At 40.1% G+C, this 19,663-nt stretch overlaps 1 protein-coding gene across 6 annotated transcripts in view; it reads left to right on the top strand.

Moving 5' to 3' along the window:
* Nucleotides 1-19,663, top strand: part of EML4 (EMAP like 4) — a 198,882-nt gene that overhangs the window by 123,353 nt on the left and 55,866 nt on the right. For 3 of the 6 annotated variants that reach the window (XM_077337873.1, XM_077337855.1, XM_077337902.1), the window contains exons 4-7: nucleotides 3,544-3,723; nucleotides 8,453-8,581; nucleotides 9,158-9,183; nucleotides 9,786-9,818. In XM_077337873.1, the coding sequence (XP_077193988.1) occupies nucleotides 3,544-3,723; nucleotides 8,453-8,581; nucleotides 9,158-9,183; nucleotides 9,786-9,818 (368 nt within the window). The remainder of the gene's footprint in view (nucleotides 1-3,543; nucleotides 3,724-8,452; nucleotides 8,582-9,157; nucleotides 9,184-9,785; nucleotides 9,819-19,663) is intronic. The other 3 variants (XM_077337883.1, XM_077337864.1, XM_077337892.1) reach the window with 3 other exon arrangements.

Here is a 19,663-nt window from a genome sequence, read left to right as displayed (position 1 = left end):
CTCCCCCCACCACCAGGGGAGCTGGTTTGTTAAAAGGTTAAAAGGTTACTGTAGGGAAAATGGCTGCTATATGGGAGGTTTTCAAAAATCCAGTTTCCTGCCCATATAACAGCTATCCAGGCTTTGCTGAAATCTTTCCCAAAAGTTTGTAGTGAAGTGTTTTTAAAAATTGTACAAACAACCACAAACACAGGAAGCTGCACTCATCTGCCATGGTGCTGTTGAGAAACAGCAAAAAAGGAAAGAACTCTTTCCAACCGCAACAGAATTGGGGCAAATTACTTGTGTGGAAAGAGCCTCTTGTGGCGCAGAGTGGTAAGGCAGCAACATGCAGTCTGAAAGCTCTGCCCATGAGGTTGGGAGTTCGATCCTAGCAGCCGGCTCAAGGTTGACTCAGCCTTCCATCCTTCCGAGGTCGGTAAAATGAGTACCCAGCTTGCTGCTGGGGGAAAAACAGTAATGACTGGGGAAGGCACTGGCAAACCACCCCGTATTGAGTCTGCCATGAAAATGCTAGAGGGCGTCACCCCAAGGGTCAGACATGACTCGGTGCTTGCACAGGGGATACCTTTACCTTTTTTTACTTGTATGGAAATGTCTCTAATACATAGTGGGGAGAGGGTGACACAATACATTCAGAATTTAGGTCAGATTTTTCATGTGGTCATTTTAACTACTACTAAATTATTAGATACAATTATTTGTATTTAAAGAACCCAATGTGAATGCAGAAGACACTTTGATTCAGGTGACTATTTACATATCTCAGCCTATAGCCCTACATATCTCAACCTATAGCCCTGCTTCTCTTTTGAAACCTTGCTCTACACTGCAACCTCAAACATAGCTTTTTGGGACATAGAAGGGAGAAACTAGAGATACAGTCCCCAACCCATATGGGTAGGTAGTACTTTTGGATCCAAACTGATTAAAAATGAATTGCTTAACCATTCCCTATGATAATTTGTCCATGAATATGTATACCAATAGAGAGGTCTGGTTTGTTTTCTATTAAAATTCTAGAATACCCATATTTGATTATTTTAATTTCATTGTTCTCTACTTCTTCAATTTTCATGCCCTTGCAAGGTTTAATAACACTGTTTTAAAATGTTAACTTCTATAACTTTTAAAAAATAGACAAGAAAATGGTTGTTAAACAGAGATATAATATAGTAGAGTGAAAACCAGGAATAATTTCTGAAATATAATATAGTGCTACTCCATGTTTTCTGTTTTCATAAATCTGCAAAATAAAATTTAATAAATCTTCACATTTAGAGTGATACAGAAAAATAAAAAATCACATAAGTGATTTGTTCCTTATATCAGTGGTCCCCAACCCCCGGTCTGGAGACTGGTACCGGTCCATGGATCAGTTGGTACCGGGCCGCATCTCCTCCTCGTCCTCCTCCCCGGCTCCTGCCTCAGGAGCTGTCCTGCCACTCTGTTGCCGGCTCACCTTTGGTGCTCTCTGGTGGCCGAGATGGCTGGAGCTCCCCCTCGGCCACAGCTGCTGCTGGCAGCGCCCCCCAGTGGGCCGTGGGAAGTCAGGGGCACCAGCAGGAAAGTGGAGCAGGGTCTCAGACAGCGGCAAAAGACTACCCCCCTTCCGGGCCTCAGTAAAATTGTCACTCATTGACCGGTCCCTGGTGATAAAAAGGTTGGGGACCACTGCCTTATATATTGTGCCCTATATCGTTATGGTTTATTTTATCTGTTTTTGTTTTGTATTCCATTCATAACATTTGTCTTTTGCCCTTTTCTTTCACTCTGGCAACATAACATCTCAGTAGGTCGAGCTGTAGAACAAAGTTTGAGTCCACCTTTAAGACCAATCAAGTTTTATACAAGGAATAAGCTTTCATATGCATGCTCTTAGAGATGCCACTGGACTCACACTTTGTTCTGCTGCTTCAAGCCAACACGGTGGCCCACCTGACTCTAGATCAAGCAGTGTAAAGTATAAAAGTAAAATTCAAGGGAAGCAAAGGGGATTATGTAAAGGAAAACTAGGCAAAGGTTTCAGTCTTAGCTAAGCATCCTTTGGGACCCAGCAGCAGTGAAGTGATCGGTGGTGTTGCTGTGGCATGTGGAGCTCCAAGACATTTGCCTTGGCTTGGACCCCTGGATCTTTTCTATGTATGAAAGGATTTTCCCAGTCCTCCACGAGCAGCAAGTTGGGAGGAACATTTGGAGCTGCAGAGGGAGGGAGGGAGGGAGGGAGGGAGGGAGGGAGGGAGGTGGAATCTGTGCTCAGTAGGTAGAAATTCATCTGCCCATAGAAATGCTCTGGTGGATCCAAGTCGCCTAAGAAAATATAAGAAAATAACCCATAAACTTAATTTTCAAATCTATCCAAGTTACATGTTTTCTCCATGTATATGAATGAAGATCAGGAATATTGTGGCAAATATAACAAACCCATCAGATATGGGGCAGTAGGGTAATGGAAGTGATGCTCCATCATGCGTATTTGTACATAACTTAAAGAGCACAAACAGTTTTTGTAGCACGGGGAAACAGAACCAGTGACAAATGAATACTGATCCAGGCAGCCAGAGAGTCTAATTTACTTTAGGGTAAATGGTGTGAAGATTGACTGTCACAATACTGGCATATAAATACTGCCAATACAGCTGTCATAATACTCTTCAAAGTTATTTTCTTTCATGGCAATACATTTCCTACAGTTTGTTTTTCCTGTGCTCTGTTGTCAATGATTCTGGAAAAAGTGAAAAGTTAACTGCAGCACTGACAAGTTAAGAATGATAAAGTAAACCTCATTATTTGTATGTGCAGTGGGTGTTAGAGGGCCTTAAAAGCACAGAGGCCAAAGAGGCTTCCTCTCAGTATTCCAGCCCCTCTTTTGGCCAGCACATTTTGGTGGTGAAATTGCCCCTGTCCTCTGAGATGAGATTCTGGATAAAGCCAGGCTGCTGGAGGAAGAGGAAGGTGGGGAAATGTCTGCTCAGTTGTCACCTTGTAGGACCATTTACGGCAGCCCCAGTGTTATGAACTACCAGCAGAAGACAAACTAGTCTTAGGCAAGCTCCAGAACAAGGCTACTTGCAATTTCTTTGCTAGTGGAAAGGCCAGTTTGGATGCTGTGAATTATCCAGTGCTTCTCCAAAAATAAAATAAAATTTGATTTGTGGAAGAGCTCTTCTGCCGGCAAAAGTAGCTGTAGGGTCGATTCCATAAATTGCAACTAACTGAGTGGTGCTTGCAGGAAAAAAGTATGCTATATGCTAACCAATGAAGTATGTAATGGTTATTCTCTTAAAGCAATCACACTTTTAATCAGATAAATTCATAGGTCCACAGTCCATTTATTTAGTAGCTCAAGCAGAAGATTTTACAGCATAAAACAGTTTTGGGAAGAAAATTAAGGATTTGGTTTCAGGAGCAATTACTCTGACACATTTAATCATCCTCTCTTCTTCAAACATATGTGTTCTCATGTTTTGTTTTTCATTTTTTTCCAGTGCTTATTTTTCTTTTAAAATTTTTTTTATACCTTTCTTATACTTTCTTTTGCAGCGGTACAGAAAAAAAGAAGGAAAAACTTCAAGGACAGAGAGAAAAAAAAGAGGACTCTCATTCTAATGATCAAAACCCACAAATTCAAGCATCACCTTCACCTTCTCCCCAGCCCTCTGCACAGACTCTCCCAACACACAGGCAGACCCCAGAAGTCAAGAGCTCTGCTCCAGGCAAAAGGTTTCCTAAGTACCCAAATAGAGAGCTAGGAAGTGGTTTCAGTTACTAACAAGAAGCTTTGTTCCCAGTTAAAAGCATGCGTGTGTTTCCTTTTCTTCCAAAACTCTGCATAATGGATAGAAATCTTGCCCACCCCTCTCCCTGAAAACTCCCACGTTTGGGGAGAATTCAGCTCTTTGGACCTAAGAAGAACAATGAAATCCTGTGCCCTGCCCCCCTACTATTATGTGACATCATCTATACCTCTCAGGGGCTCATGGGAATTGTAGTCTGTGGACAGCTGGAGGGCCACAATTTGTTCTAGGACAGTGGTTCTCAACCTTCTTAATACAGTTCCTCATGTTGTGGTGACCCCCAACCATAAAATTCTGCAAGTGTTCTTTCACAGAAATTAAAACAAAACTGACCAGTGGCATGAAGATCCATTGTTCATGATTGTATATATATATCGTTTTTTTTTCAGGGGTTTCTCAGTTCTGTTCTGCCTCTTGTCCCACCATGCTGATCTCGCTCTTTTCTGCTGCTTCAGCCAGATGAACACTCTCTCAAACTACCCCGCAAGGCTGTAGATGGTACCCCCCTGGCCAAGCTTCTTGCTTTGTCACGACCCCTGTGAAAGGGTCATTCAACCCCCAAAGGGGTCCTGACTGACCCCCAGGTTGAGAACCACTGTTCTAGGGGAAAGGAACCTTCTGGGAAAACAATGTGTTGGCCGGAATATACCTTCAATTAATGGACTTCCTGCTTGCATGGGGCAACATAACACTCCCCACAGAACTTACTCGTAAAAGCAGAATCAACTCTTGCACGAGTTTATTCACAACATTCAGCTATGCTACCACTGTAGCAACAGATGATTCTAAATACATTTAAGTATACTGTGTAATCATTCACAACCAATAGTGTTAACTTCCTGCACCAATCTTTCTGTCTGTGTGTATATGTGCTGACAGGCTATGCATACTAATAGTTCTTGACTCAGCTTGGTATCTTCGGTAATCCTGAATTTCAGCTCCTTGCTTCCTAGACTGCTGTTCAGTCTGGAGAGCATTTAGCTTGGCTCCTTTTCCCAGCCCTTGCTTGGGGCTCTTGCTTATATTCTTTATTCTGTCCCCCTATTTTACCGTTCCAACTGAGTTTACATTCTTCGCAACCAGATTAATTTCGCCCGTTCCCTGAACAAGCAATTATAAAAAGCATTAGGCTTTGTTCCAATAAAGGATTCCATTACCAGCAATAATGTAAATATGTGCCTGAAAAGAGCAGTTGACCAACAAGTGCAGAAGAAGATGGATTCTGCTGCATGTGTTTAAATGTGAGATCTGATGCTGGTGCACAGGACTGCCCAGTCAAATGGGACAGAATTCAGAAGTGTTTGGTAATGACTTCTGTATTGGCCAGGTGAAAGTACACCTTTCCCCAGCTTTCTTTGGACATAATCTAAATCCACATCTGCATTTTGTCCCACTGTTTGCACTCTTCCCCTCACTCTTCCCCTCTTACATGCAGGCACCTCTGGCCCAAAGCTTTTGCTAGCCCTTTTGTTCCCAGCTGTTCACTACACAGTATACAGTTTTCAGAAGTGCAGGAACTTTTTAAGCGTCTTGCCAGGGAATGGGTGAGTCAAGCAGAGAAATAGCTGGCAGAATTTTGGGGATGTTCGCAGTCATGGGGCACTCTTCTTTGTGAATGAGTGCTATAAAGCTGCCAAATAAATAGCAATGAAGTTGGTGTCAAACCTCTCAGTGCTTCTGGGGGGATGATAATCCACATAAATTGAAAGCTTCAGTCTTAAAATAAATCCAAGTGCAACATTTAATTAAAAAAATTATATCCTCCTTGTCATAAAGAATTCAGGCAGATGACCTTTTAAACGATATCAAAGATCACTATCATGTAATGGAACCAAATGTAAACGTGTATCCAATGAAATCAGCTGTTAGAATTAGTTGGACCAAATGCCGTCCAGAATAAAAGTTCTCATCAGTTGTATTGGCATTCAATAGAAGTAGGATACTGTGAGACAAATTTATATATATTATATAAAAATATTTTAGTGGGTGGCCTCTATTTTTTAATGGAGGAGACTTCAGTTGTTTAGTGCCGCCAGTGGTCAACTTTGAGAATTTAAACTACACATGCTAGCCCTCATTAGACACTGAAGTACAGGAAGACGGTTGCATCATTTGCCTGAATTCACACTCCGTTGGGGAGTGGAGTCTTAAAAACTGCTGCAAACATGAATTTCCCACACGGAAAACCATGTGAATAACATCACATATGATAGCCCACACATCTGTCTGCACGCTGTAGAAGGCACGGACAATTTGTGTTTTATGCACAACAAGATTTTTACATCTCTTATTATCATGTGATTCTTCTGTGGTCAGTTCACATGCTTTTTTCCCCAGTATAAAAATGTTTTCTGTGAGACAAGTTCATAAAATTTGAGGCAGCCCAAACTAATGCATGCTTAACAATACCTCATGAATTCTTTCTCTGTTGCCTTGTCTGAACTTACCTACCCATGGACTTTTGATCTATCATCCTGCTGGGTATCCTATTGTACATAAGCATTTTGTTCTTGGGTTTCATGCATTATTGTGCTGCTGTGTGAGCAAATAAATATTTGGAGGTCCTCTTCTCTTCCTCCCTCCTAACATTTGACTTCATAGCTTTTCCCCATTGCTTTAGCTTCTGAAGTTCTTGTGGAAATACGTTTTTCCAAAAATGTTCTTAACTGATGAGTTCCAAGGTTCTTTGGGCAACTTCAGGGGTCAAGATGACATGAGCAAAACCTACTTTTAATAAAAGCAAACATTTCATAGTCAAGAAAAAATATAAGCAAGCTTTTCAAAGTTGCTTATATGTTTTAAATGGTAGACAGCAAATTGAATAATCAGACTTCTAGTTTTCTAGAACCATGTTACCACAAGTATTAAATCATGAGTGTCTATAGCCCTGATCTGTAACTAGGGTTGCCAGCCTTCAGGTGGTGGCTAGATATCTCCAAGGATTACAACTAATCTCAATGGTGCTTTGGAAAGTGGAGTTTATGGCATTATACCCCATTGAAGTCCCTCCCATCCCTAAGCCCTGCTACCCTCATCTCAGAATCCACCCCAAAAATCTCAAGGTATTTCCCAACCCTGAACTGGCAACCCTACCTGCATCCCAGGCTGACCTGATTGCATCATATCTCAAAAGCAAAGTAAGGTCAGCCCTGGTTAGTACTTGGATGGGAGGCCACCAAGAAAGTCTTAAGGTTCTGGGCAGAGGCACACCACTTCTGTATGTCTCTTTTGTTGAAAATCTTACAGAGTCACTATATGTGAGTTGACAGAGGAGGGGAAGTATCTCTATGGGGAGATTTCTTGGTGGAGCCTTTCTCTGTTACAAAGAGCCTTCTCCTGATCTCTTACATCTATGGAAGGTTGCTTGCACTAGAGCAAGCTTTCTCAACCAGGGTTTTGTGAAACCCTGGGTTTTCTTGATGGTCCTGTAAGGGTTTCCCGAATGGGTGGAAGTTAATTCTTAAATATATTTTTAAAATTTGTTAAACATTTATTGTGTGATATGACCTGCCCCCACAATGACCAATGATGGACCTAGGGGATGGGCCCCAGGTGGACATGTACATAGCTATGCTTCCCAATCATATTCTGCAAGATTGCACCACCTCTGGTGTTTCCCAAAGCCTGGAGGATGTTTCAGGGGTTTCTCAACAGTGAAAAAGTTGAGAAAGAGTGCACTAGAGGAAGGCATTGCCATGAGAAGAATGGATACACAAGATCCAGTCCATAGTAAATAATTAGGATTTAATATTTCAATACTGCTTTTAAATGTTCAAGATGCTTCTCATACAGTATTATGGCAGTAGTCCTTTTAAAAGCCCCATAAATATTTCAGTGAATGTGAGAGGAAATGGTACTCAGTAGCTTATCTGAGGTCACCCTGTTAAGCTTGCTGGTTCAGAGCCCACACGCTTAGTTGATTCGGTGCTCTTGCCTGAGAGAAGGTTTTCTGGCCATTGTGCTGGAATTCTCCCCCCCCCCTCCCGAGTAGCAGCCTTTCTCGACTTTTTACCATCGAGAAAACCCTGAAAAATTCTTCAAGCGTCAAGAAATCCTGGAAGTGGTGCAATAGTGCAGAATATGGTTGGGAAGCATAGCTTTGTACATGGCCACTTAGCATCTCTTCCCTTCCCACCCGCTTCAGGTACATCATTGGCCATGTGGAGGGCAGTTAACATAACAGTATATGGTCATATCATCCAATAAATGCTTAACAGATTTAAAATATATATTAAAAACAAATTATCTCCCAATGATTCAGGAAACCCTTCCAGGATCTCAGGAAACCCTCAGAGTTTCACAAAACCCCAGTTGAGAATGCCTGGACTATGAGCACCATCAAAGAAGCTTTATAGTATTTCATTCAAAATTACTTTGTTGGAACATTTGGGAAGGACTTAGGAAGGAAAAAAAAGTTGCCCTTTATGACCCTTTTTACACATTCAGTTAGAGCATTTTCTTTAATTCTGATTTTTTTTTTGGGGGGGGGGGGTTATATTCTTTTTGTTTGCTTGTTTTGGTTTGGTTTTTTGCTTGAAGGATGCCCTGGCACTTGCTTTCTCCTGCTGTTTGGTCTGTCTGTTTTGATTCCAGCACCAGCTCCAAGATAGCTGCGTTGGCCTAATGATGGTAAAAAACCTGTGTATGTTTTTCAGCGTAAAGAGAGCCTCAACTGTTGAAAAATCGCATGGCTCATGGGAAAGTTCAGAAGACAGTCGCAATAAACTAATGAGGGCAGCCTCAGCATCCAAACTTATACCCAAAGGTGGCAAGAATGCAGACAAGTATGTACCTGATCACTAGTTGGTGCAGAAAATATTTTCTTGGCTCGCTAATATCAAAGCTTTCTAAATGCATGTTGTCATAGTCTGTTCTCTCTGGTCCAAAGGTCAATGAACGCTTGGCACATGTGGGATTTCTATGTACTTCACTGCCCTGTCGTTTTCAGTAGATGGCATAATCCTTATTTATGGGGAAGATCTGTGCACATTGAAGCTTTCTGAAGACACCATTATTGTTTGCTTTCAAAGCATTACCTTGCTGGATATTTTTTCTGGTACCTTCCTTGCATACAAAACCAAGCAAACTTGATTTGTCATTAGTCAGTGATCTGCATCTTCGTATTAGTTTAACATTTTATAGTAAGCCAGATTGCTCTTTCAGAGATGGCAACTTGGATATATTTAACCAATCAAACTGGGTTTTAAGTTAAAAATATATATATATTTAAAAGCACACTTTTCTAGCCATACTTTTCTAAAATCTAGATCACAATTTTTGTTGTCTGGTTTTCATTTTATTTAGCGTTAAGTGTCAGTGTGTTTATTATTAATAATAATAATGTCCATTTCTTCTTCCAGACACAAAGATGTCATTGTCAGCCAAGGTAATTAAAAATACTTGTTTTAAAATAGAACTTTAATGCTAGGCTAGATAGTATTTCTGAATACATTCAGGTGATAAATTTACTCTAGGAATTAACTCGTTTTTATATTTAATATGATGTTCAGAGTGATTAAAATATATGATGTCTAGAGGGCTTGTTTTTCTTTAGTGACAAAAGGCATCAGTTTGTGAGAGGCATGTTAACTCTGCACACATAACGCTCATCGTAACTATAAAGGCTTCCCCATTTGTTTTTATGTAAGAGGCAGATCTGCATGCACTTTTTTGGTGGATTGGGACCTTGTCTGCATGCTGGCCTTAAAGAACATATCAAGGCATGGATCAGGGCAATGGCTGGAATCCAAAGTGTCCTGAATTCTGTTGAGGTTCCATCATGATTACCAATGTACAAGACACTGCCCATCATGCATTTTATATCTTTCATAAAATAAAATACATTGTTTCTTATTTTCCTTTGAAGTGGTAGGGTTGTTTCCCATATGCATACTTACTTTTTCAAAATACTAGACTGGGCATGGAATGTTAGTCTTCGCCCAGGACAGGAAACACCTGTAAGTTGTTTTATTTCTGTCCCATAACTAGCAAAAATATCAACCCGAGAAAAGAACAGCCAAGGTAAGGATTAAGCTATACTAGCTGGTTGCTTTCTAGTTAAAAGCTTTTTTTTGATCTTTTATTTGGCTTTTTGCTACCTTGGAACACATGGGATTCAGCCTTTCCAGTTTCTGCTAAAAATGTATTCTGGTATTCATCCTCAATACAACCTTGGAATTGAGACGTGTGGCAGCTTCCTCCAGCCTAAAAGGTTAATGGTAATTGGTATGCATCTAATTTTCCATTTTTTGGGAATGGACCTGATGTGTCCCTGAGTGAAACATTACTCCAACTGTTGCCTTCTAATGGTATCTTAAAATGCCAACTAAAAGATCCTCTTGTCCTCAGTATTCTGGGTATATCAATCATGTGCTTTAATGGAATAAGAAAAATCAAAGGTGTTAAAAAATAACCTCCTATTACAATACATAAAAAAAAAGAATTAAGTTTCCTTCTGTCCGTAAATCCTGTCTGGCTGTGGCTGCTGCTGTGTTCTTGAGAGGGACAAAGAATGCCAAGTAATCACTTAACATACGTACGCTTAGTGTCAGCTAAGAAAATTATTGAAAATATACTCGCTTTGATTTGCAAATTATTCTGAAGCATGAAGCTTGAAGTTGGAGCATGTTGGCTCAAGTGCATGGCAAAATATATAGTTTAGTCCTTGCATTTTTTCAAAGCAATACTTTTTTTGTTGTGTATTCGTAAATCTATGGCCTGCAAAGTACCCTACTTTAGGAAATTTTTCCCGAACTGTATGGCTTGAATTGGTATATTTCTGCTTTGCAAGCATCTTCTAATAGTACTTCCTGTTTGTTCCTTTGCTCTTCTTATGGCATTTTGGTGTCCAGATTATATGTTGCAACATATATGCAATCTTCTGGAGCAGTGAATGGAATTGGATGGACTTCTGGTTTCTTCCATATCTGTGATTCATTATTGATTTGCCAATATCTAGGAGGGGACTGGAGATCTCCCTGAATTACTGTTGATTCCACCCCAAACCTCCAGGAATTTTCTGTCTCACAGCTGGTGACACTATTGGAAGGGGACTCCTGGGTCACCTAGTCGAACCCCCTGCAGAATGTAGGAAATTCACAACTATCTGCCCACCCACAATGACCCTAATGCCCAGATGTTGCCCCCCCCCCAAAAAAATCCCTGGCCAGTCTGGCCTGGAAGAAAATCACCTCCTGACCCAAAAATAGTGATTGGCATTTCCCTGGGCATGCAAGAAAGGGCCAGAAGAGCCAAGCATGGACACAGTATGTCCAGCCACTTACTACCTGCCTAAGTTCACAGAATCAGTATTTCTGTCAGATGACTATCTAGCCTCTGCTTTAAAACTTCCAAGGAAGGAGAACCTACCTCCCAAGGAAACATGTTCCACTGAGGGACTGCTCTAACTGTCAGGAACAGTTTAGCTGAAAATTATTTTGAATTAGTTTCATCCCATTGGTTCTGGTCCTACCCTCTGGGACAAAGAAAACAACTCCCATTTTGGTCCCATTTATACTGTATCTTTTTCATTTGAACAAACAAAAATTTCAAAGTGGAACTAGTATGATCTGATAAACTGCTAATGGCACTCTTGCTGATGGCTGCTTTGCTCTTATTTTGCTTTGTTTTTTTAAATAATATTGCTATATTTGTTGTCTGTTAGCTGCTACTACAGCAATATTCTTAAGCTAATTAAGCTTAGCTTTTTGAAATGGCATTCATCATATATCTCCCCTCAAATCAAAATGAGACAATTTGTTGATGCCTTCCAGAGCCCCCCCCCCCAAATTAAGTGCTATCCAATCCTTCTAAGATTCACACAGGAGACAGATAAATGCAAATCTGCATTCCTCACCAAATTATGCTCTGCTGGTTTTAACAGGATAGTGCTCCCTTGCTCAGGAGAGGTTTGCCTGGCCTTGGCTAAGGCAATGAGCTCCCAGAAAAGACACGGGCCCTGACAAAACTCAGGGCCTGCAAGACAGAGCATTTGGTTGAGGCTGGACCCCAAGAAACATCTAGGTGCCCTCCCCCCCCCCCCCAGAACACTCTAGATGAGAAATGTATCCCTGGTTGGGTATAGGAGGGAAAGGATACTAACTGCTGTTCTTGATATTTTTAAATAACTTATATTTACTGTTTTTTAATTGTACTATAGGTTTTAAATTGTTGTACACTGCCCTAAGACGGCTATGCCAAGAGGGGCAGTTCTGCAAATCTAATAAATCAAATCAAATATGAATAGTAGTTATGTGGAACGGAACTGAAGAAATCTGTTCTTTCTAGTTGTTTTGGCCTTAGCTGAGTCCAACATGCCAGAAACACTTGAGGGAGCATAGTTTTCTTCACCGTTTTCTTGGTTTCTGCTCTTGTACCAGCTGTAATAGTTACATGTAAATCTTTAAAAACTCCACAAAAACGTATGAAATCCTTGGAACTATTTGCCCAGAACTAACGTCAAGAACATGCCATGACTTTTAGAATCTGTTCTAACGGTTTAATGAATTTTCTGCCGTGTTTGGCTTGACATCAAGGATGTTACTAAGTGCCAGCATCTATTTTAAGGACTTTTCTTTTAACTTGACTGCACGTGAAATGCAGCCTTCATGCTTCACTGCCAGAGGCAGCAGGTCTCTGCATGCTGCTTCCTTTAGCAATAAGGGGAGTAATGGGATACAGAATTACCTGTTTAAATACCTGATAGGAATAAATGCAGTTACTAGGCCCACTACCTCCTTAAGACTGATTTTGTATTCATGCTGTTATGTGTGTACAGGGGATTTTTCATTCTTTCACCAACAAATAAATATATAGAATAATTTTTTTCTGATAGTTTTGAATTTTTGTGACAATTGGTCTGATAATATAAGATGGTTTAACAATCTTCTGTAGTTCTGTTCGTTTTCTTAAAAGCAAACTGCACTTTTTAAAAGCTTGAAAGTGCTGCAAAAATAGGGGAAAGCACTGTGAAGGCTTAATGATTGACAGAATCAGAGTTCTGAGTGACAGGCTGCTCCAAGCAGTCTGATTGCTTAGCATGAGCTCTTCAGAGAAAGACCTGAGAGTTGCATTCTGTGGTGAAAATAAGATTTCTGCCTTGACTGTGTTGCATCTGATTTTAGCCCTAAATGAAAAGAATAAAGTATTGACAGTTTGGGAATTCAGCCCTGACTGAGAGCAGTTTAACACAGAAAGGAGAATTGGGGAAAGTTTGCAAGGACAAGTGGATGGTTAGAGACACCAATTCAGGGCAATAAAAGGAGACGGATATTCTAGAGAAAGAAGAAAATTCCCTACCCAGTCTCACAGAGAGTTAACTGGAGAGAGTTAACTGCTGAGCCTGCTTGAGGCGGCGGCCGCCTGGGCTTTGCAGTTCCCCAGGCTTATAATCTTGGGGGACTTCAATGTTCATGTGGGCGCGCCGTCCCCGGGACTTGGCTTGGACCTAGTGTCATCCATGGCGACACTGAGGCTCTCGCAACTTGTTGCTGGGCCCACCCATCAGGCCAGCTACACCCTCAACCTGATTTTGGGGGCTGGGATAGAGGTGGTTCTGGATATGGCCTTGGCCGTACCATGGTCAGACCACTATGACCTGCGGGCTCGGATCAAGACTCTACCCCCTCCCCAGTTGGGCGGCGGGAATATTTTTGCCAGCCCAAGGAGACTTATGGATCTAATTGGTTTCCAGAATGCTCTGCGGGACCCAAAACCTCCCGGCATCTTGCAGGCGGACATGGTGGAGGACTGGCAGTCCCACCTGTTGGCCACCATAAACAAAATTGCTCCTAGACGTCCTCTCTGCCCTCGACTTAAACGGGCACCCTGGTATACTGGGGAGCTCCGGAAGAAGAAGAGGGAATTGAGATGACTAGAGTGAATGGGCGGAAGTCTCGTGACGAGGCTACATCTCATCGCACGCTTATGAGGGCATATGAGATGGCAGTGAAAGTGGCCATCTTATTACTGTTTTTAGGGGATTTATTTTATGTGACCCACCTTGAGCCTTCGGGGGGAGGCGGAATATAAATAAAAGGATAATAATAATAATAATAATAATAATAATAATAACAACAATAACAACTCTGAAAAGTGCAAAGATCCCTGATTTGGTGTGTTTAGAAACTATGTGTATAAACCTTTAGAATCAGTTACTCACAACAAATACTGGTGTTTCAAGAGAAAGGGTTTGGGCACTGGAAAGAATATGCCAGCATTCTGAAAAACTAAAGGAGTTAGAGATTACTCAAAGGAATTGGGCTGGAGTAATTGGAAAACACTAAAACAAAAGCTTCTCACCATAAAGATTTTAAGTAAATGAGTTACTTAAGAAACTCTCATTAGCCTGCAATGTAACAACTAAAGTCTATACATGTACTGTTTTTTCTTTAGAGTTATTTATATTGAATTACCTTAGGAATTTTACTCTTGATTTCACCAGACCTTTCCCCTCATTGTTGAATAAAGTACCATTTAAGTTGTATAAGTTAAAGAGGGCTCCCATTCCTTCCTTCCCTCAGGTTCCTGGGCTGAGAAATCAAAGTATTATTAGGTGACAGGTAGGGCAGCTTGAGTTCTTTCTTTTTAAAAAAAGATTGTATTCAAGATTGTACAAAAAGTAGAAACAGAATTTATGGAATTCAAATTTTGGAAATTGAAGAAAAATTTGAGGTCTTGGAAACTCAAACCAGAATAAGAAATATTTACATAAAACTGGCCTCCGAGGATATTGGAAAGCAGGACCTTCGACAGGACATTACTACAGCTCTAGAGGAATATCTTCCAGGCAAAATCATTTGAATTGATAAGGTCCATCAGGTCTTTTCTAGGGCAGCTTTATGTAAAAACCACCAAATGATAACTTGATCAGTTTTGACAGCAAGTTGGTGAGAGATGTAGTGTTGGAGAAAAAACGTGCTGTTCCATTTAGCATTGGAGGTCAAGAGGTTAAAATATTCCAAGATCCTCCAATTGAGACTCTTTGTAAAAGAGCTCAATTCCATTTTTTATGCCTAATTTAGCTGAGGAAGGAGATCAGATATTTCTGGAGAATACCTTTTGCTTTAGAAGTCATATTGCCAACTGGAAGGCAGATCATAAAGACAACAGATTCAAAAACTTGTGGATCAACTATCCAAAGTAACCTCAGGACAAGCCCCAACACCACTCCAACTTCTGGCTCAATAACCAGGCTCATCAGTACCAGACCAACAAACAGGCCCATCAACTCCAGCTTCAAAAGACCAAAAAACAAATTAAAAAACTGAACAAAAATTGAGAAGTTAAAGCTCTTATTGCTTAATGTGAATGGTCTGAATGCTCCAACAAAAAGAACAAATTTTTAAAATCAGCTTATAAAATTAAAGGCAGATATTATCTGTCTTCAAGAAACTCACATTAAACAAAGCCACTCAAACTGTTTGGATTTTTAAAAGCTTGGTAAAGCTTTTATTAATTCTGCTAAAGAAAAAAAAGAGGGGTTGTTATATATATTTTAAATCCCAACATTATAGCAGAAACTTTGTGGCTAGATTCAGATGGTCATTATAACCTGCTTAATCTTCGGCTGCCTGAGGAAAAGAGACTAATTTTGACCAATATTGATGCCCCTAATAATGTTAAAGATAAGTTTTATGATGAATTTTTTCAAAGCCATGTAGATCTTTTGAACTCTGATTTTTTTTTTTTGATTGGTGGTTTAATGTAGTTTCAGATCTGAATTTGGATAAGTTGTGTAGAAGGCAAGGAGCCAGACTTCCAAAAAAAGCTCTCACTTTTTAAAATCAACTTACAATAGTTAATGTTTTGGGACTATAAAGCCCACAAAAGCGACAATACACTTTTTATTCTCAGAGGCATGATTCTTATTCAACAATAGATCACTGTTGGCTGTCAAGGTCTTTGATGCCAATGTATCACAGACATTTTACCTAACACCCTCACCGATCATAATCCATTGGAAATAATTTTGAATTATCAGAGAATCTGAAGATGGAGAATGAATAACTACCTCTTTGAAGATAAATTAAGTGTACAAGAATGTGAATCAGAAATGCTTGTTTTTTCGAACAAATCTAACATCAGAGGTCCCAATTTCCACAGTCTGGGAGGCGAGCAAAGCTTATATGAGAGGTCTGCTAATTCATCAAAACAACAAGTTAAAAAGAAAGAAAATTCTTAAGGATATCCATGAACAGTTGCGGCAACCTGAGGAAGCTCATCAGTTGAAATGGTCTAAACAAATATAGAAATAGATTTTAGCTCTCAGAGTGAAAAGATATTTGATTGAAACTGAATATATGAGGAGGAAATTGGATTTTTTAAAAAGCAAAAACATTTCAAAAACCCGTGATGTGGCACGCGCTTAGGATCCAAAAGCGTTCACTAAAGAACTCTATTTCTAAAATAAATCATAAGAGTAAAGATTTTTATCTGGAAAAGGATATTCAATCAAAATTAGTAATATTTTTTCAGACGTTATATCACTCTGAGAGGACAGCTAGTTGGGAAGAAGAACTAAAATATCTGAGTAGTATACCCATAAAGAAGTTTTTGGAATTTTAAAGAATTTTAAAGAATTTTAAATCAGAAAATAACAACAAAAGAAGTCAATGATGTAATTGGAGCGATGAAATCTTCTAAGGCACCTGGTCCTGATGACCTACCAGCAGAACTTTACAAAGCATGGAGCCATGTGATTACACCTATTTTATTTCAAGTGATGGATAAAATTACTTACTCCTCAGATAAAGCGGTCCTGAGCTTGTAGAAGCAAGCCTCAATAACTCTTATACTAAAAGAAGGAACTGATTTATCTTTACCACAATCTTATAGACAGATATATCTTTTGAATGTGGACTATAACATTACAGAAAGGTTAAAAAGATGCATACTGGATGTGGTTCAAATCGGCTTTATGCCTAAAAGACTTATGAGAAATAATATACGTTTGGTCATGAACACCATGGATTATGTCCAAAGAATAATCCAAAGAACACAGCAACAAACAGCTTTTATTTTTCTAGACTAGATACAGAGAAAGCTTTTGATAAGGTCCAATGGAATATTTTGTTTGCAACTTTACAAACTCTGGACTGTGGAGACAGGTTTTTGAATATGACTAAGAAAATTTATTCGAAACAAGAAGCAGGACTCTTGGTAAACGGTATGTTAACAGTGCAAAAGATCCAAATAATAAAGGTACCAGACAAGGTTGTCCATTTTACCCATTGCTATTTAACTTGGTTTTAGAAACTATACTGGCAAAAATACGTAACAAGAAGAATCTTCCTGGCTATCGGATAGAAAGCCAAGTTGTTAAGACAAGGAGCTATGCAGATGATGTGGCTTTAATGCTCTCAAATTCAGATTCATCAATTCCCTGTTTATTTGATATACTGACTGACTTTGGTCACTATGCTTGATACAAAATTAATCAATCTAAGACCAACATTTGGGTGTATGGAATGTAAGAGCAGCCTTTGAAGAATGTAAAAGTGAAAAGTGGCTGTGAAGTGGATCCAAAGACAAGTATCTTGGGGTGGTGCTGGACAAAGAATTTAAAAATCCATTTGAAAATAACTACATCCTTTCCTGGAATAAAATACAAGTCAATTTGGAGGGGGGGGGGGAAGTGAAAGAAAAATAAACAGCAGCCAATTTATTTAAATTGACTTAGTTAAATCTTTGGTGTAGTGGTTAGGAGTGCGGACTTCTAATCTGGCGAGCCGGGTTTGATTCTGCACTCCCCCACATGCAGCCAGCTGGGTGACCTTGGGCTCTCCACAGCACTGATAAAGCTGTTCTGACCAAGCAGTCATATCAGGGCTCTCTCAGCTTCACCCACCCCACAGGGTGCCTGTTATGGGGAGAGGAATGGGAAGGCGACTGTAAGCCGCTTTGAGACTCCTTCAGGAAGAGAAAAGCGGCATATAAGAACCAACTCTTCTAATAAATAAATACATTATTTTATTCAGATCCGTTGCTTCTTCCTCCTCCTCTCTCTTTCTTGGATTCTGTTTGGCATAAGCCATGCCCCTCCTTTATTTCAATGACAGTGTTTCAGACAAAGTTTTCTTCTTTGGAGATTTCTTAAAATGTCTTAATTTAACTGGCATCAATTACTCAACCTATAAAAGGCTATTAAAATTATTCCTTAATGCCAGCTGCCCCAAACAATATAATTATATCTTTTAGTAAATTAATAGACACAGTAAGATTTTAACATAGTTGATATCATGCCTAACCAACAAACCAAGACAGGTGATTACAATTCCAATAAGTAATCTTCGGCAATATAGTTTGCAGATTTACAGGTATCTTGCTACTGATTTAGACAGTCCTAGACAGTTGTTGCCCCCCTGCAATAAATCCTCAGCACACCAGAAATAGATTATGCCAGTTCTGGGCGGTAAGAAAATAACTATGAGCAGTTTCGTTCTAAAATCAGGAAATTAAAGGAAAGATTTACAAGAAAAAAAAGAGTAAAAAAAATAGACCTTCTGGTAACCTAAGGAGCTAAAGTTAAATAAGCCACTGCCACTCCCTGAAATAAATCCACAACTTAGTTGAAGTTGGCTGGGCAGTTATCTTCTTGCTCCTAGTATCCGTCTGAGGACTTAATGACACCCGGCTGCCCAGCTTTGTAATCACAGAGAGAGGTATGCCAAAAATAAACAGGGAAGGAAAAAAATGGAAGAAGGAGAAAGAATGGTTTTTTTTTAAGGAGTAGATAGATACAGCACATGCTAGAGACTCCAAGGACACACCATCTAGGCTGCAAGGTTGACTTTGGAAATAGAGATCCAGAAAAGGAGTGTATGGGGAGGGGGGGGAGTGAAAGAAAAATAAACAGCAGTGAAAGAATAATAAACAGACTCTTACCCCCCCCCCATCAGAAAGAGTCATTCTTGAACTTTCTCAGGAAAGAGCAGGGTAGATGGTGCTTCTTAAAGCAGAGAAGAAGAGAAACAGGCAAAAGCACAGCGGGAAGTCATCACCTTGACCACAAAGTCGTGAGACCGCAAGATCCTGAGTTAACGCTCGCAGTTCGGTTTGCTGGATTCCGATGCTCAATGACTGCCAGAAGAGGTGCAGGGAACTTCATCGCAAGTCCCCCAATTCTGCCATTCGATTGATAAAAACGGGCCCATACACAGCTTTTGGAGCACCCCGAATCCACACAGATTCGCCATCTTGCCCCATCCCCTGCTCGAGTTCTTCAGGAAAGGAAAAGACAGATAACTAGGACCTCAGTCACAGAAGGAGGGAAAATCTAGCCTCTGAGGAGAGGGAAATGAGTGGGGGCATTCATAAGAGCATATAGAAAAGCAGATGGGTAACAACTCTGCTGATCATCTGTATCCAAACAAATTCATATCTTGAGCACCTTACTTCCCCAAAGTGAATCTACCAAGTAAATGGCATTGAATTAGGTTTCACTTAGACTGGGCCTGCACTTAGGAGCTTCACAAAAACCATTTATGCATTGGAGGTTTCATGCCAGGCTGCAGGCTGGAGTTTTAGCCATGGCAAGTTGCCCCACCTCTTCCTACACCCACACGGAGGAGTATTTGGGCCGGTGCACCTCATCAACCCCCGATTTGTACTTCTGCAAGAGAGCTGGGGCAGTGAAGTTCTCAGTGCATAAACGGTCAAAGTGGAGACAGCCCTTTTTTCAAAATGAAACATTCTTTTCTTTTGCTCTCATAAATAATCTCCTTTTTTCTTACAAGTTTCTGAAAGGCAGGAAGCATATTTGAGATACATATAAAATATCTCATCCCACCATAGCTTTAAAAAACTTTACACCATTTGGGAGGGAACCAGTAAAGTTTAATTTCATATTCTGGAGCACAGTAATTAGA

The sequence above is a fragment of the Paroedura picta genome, chromosome 1 (genome assembly GCF_049243985.1).
Source record: "Paroedura picta isolate Pp20150507F chromosome 1, Ppicta_v3.0, whole genome shotgun sequence".
Classification (NCBI taxonomy): domain Eukaryota; kingdom Metazoa; phylum Chordata; class Lepidosauria; order Squamata; family Gekkonidae; genus Paroedura; species Paroedura picta.
The sequence above is the reverse complement of the archived record's forward strand: the minus strand, read 5'-3'. Positions and strand labels throughout refer to the sequence as shown.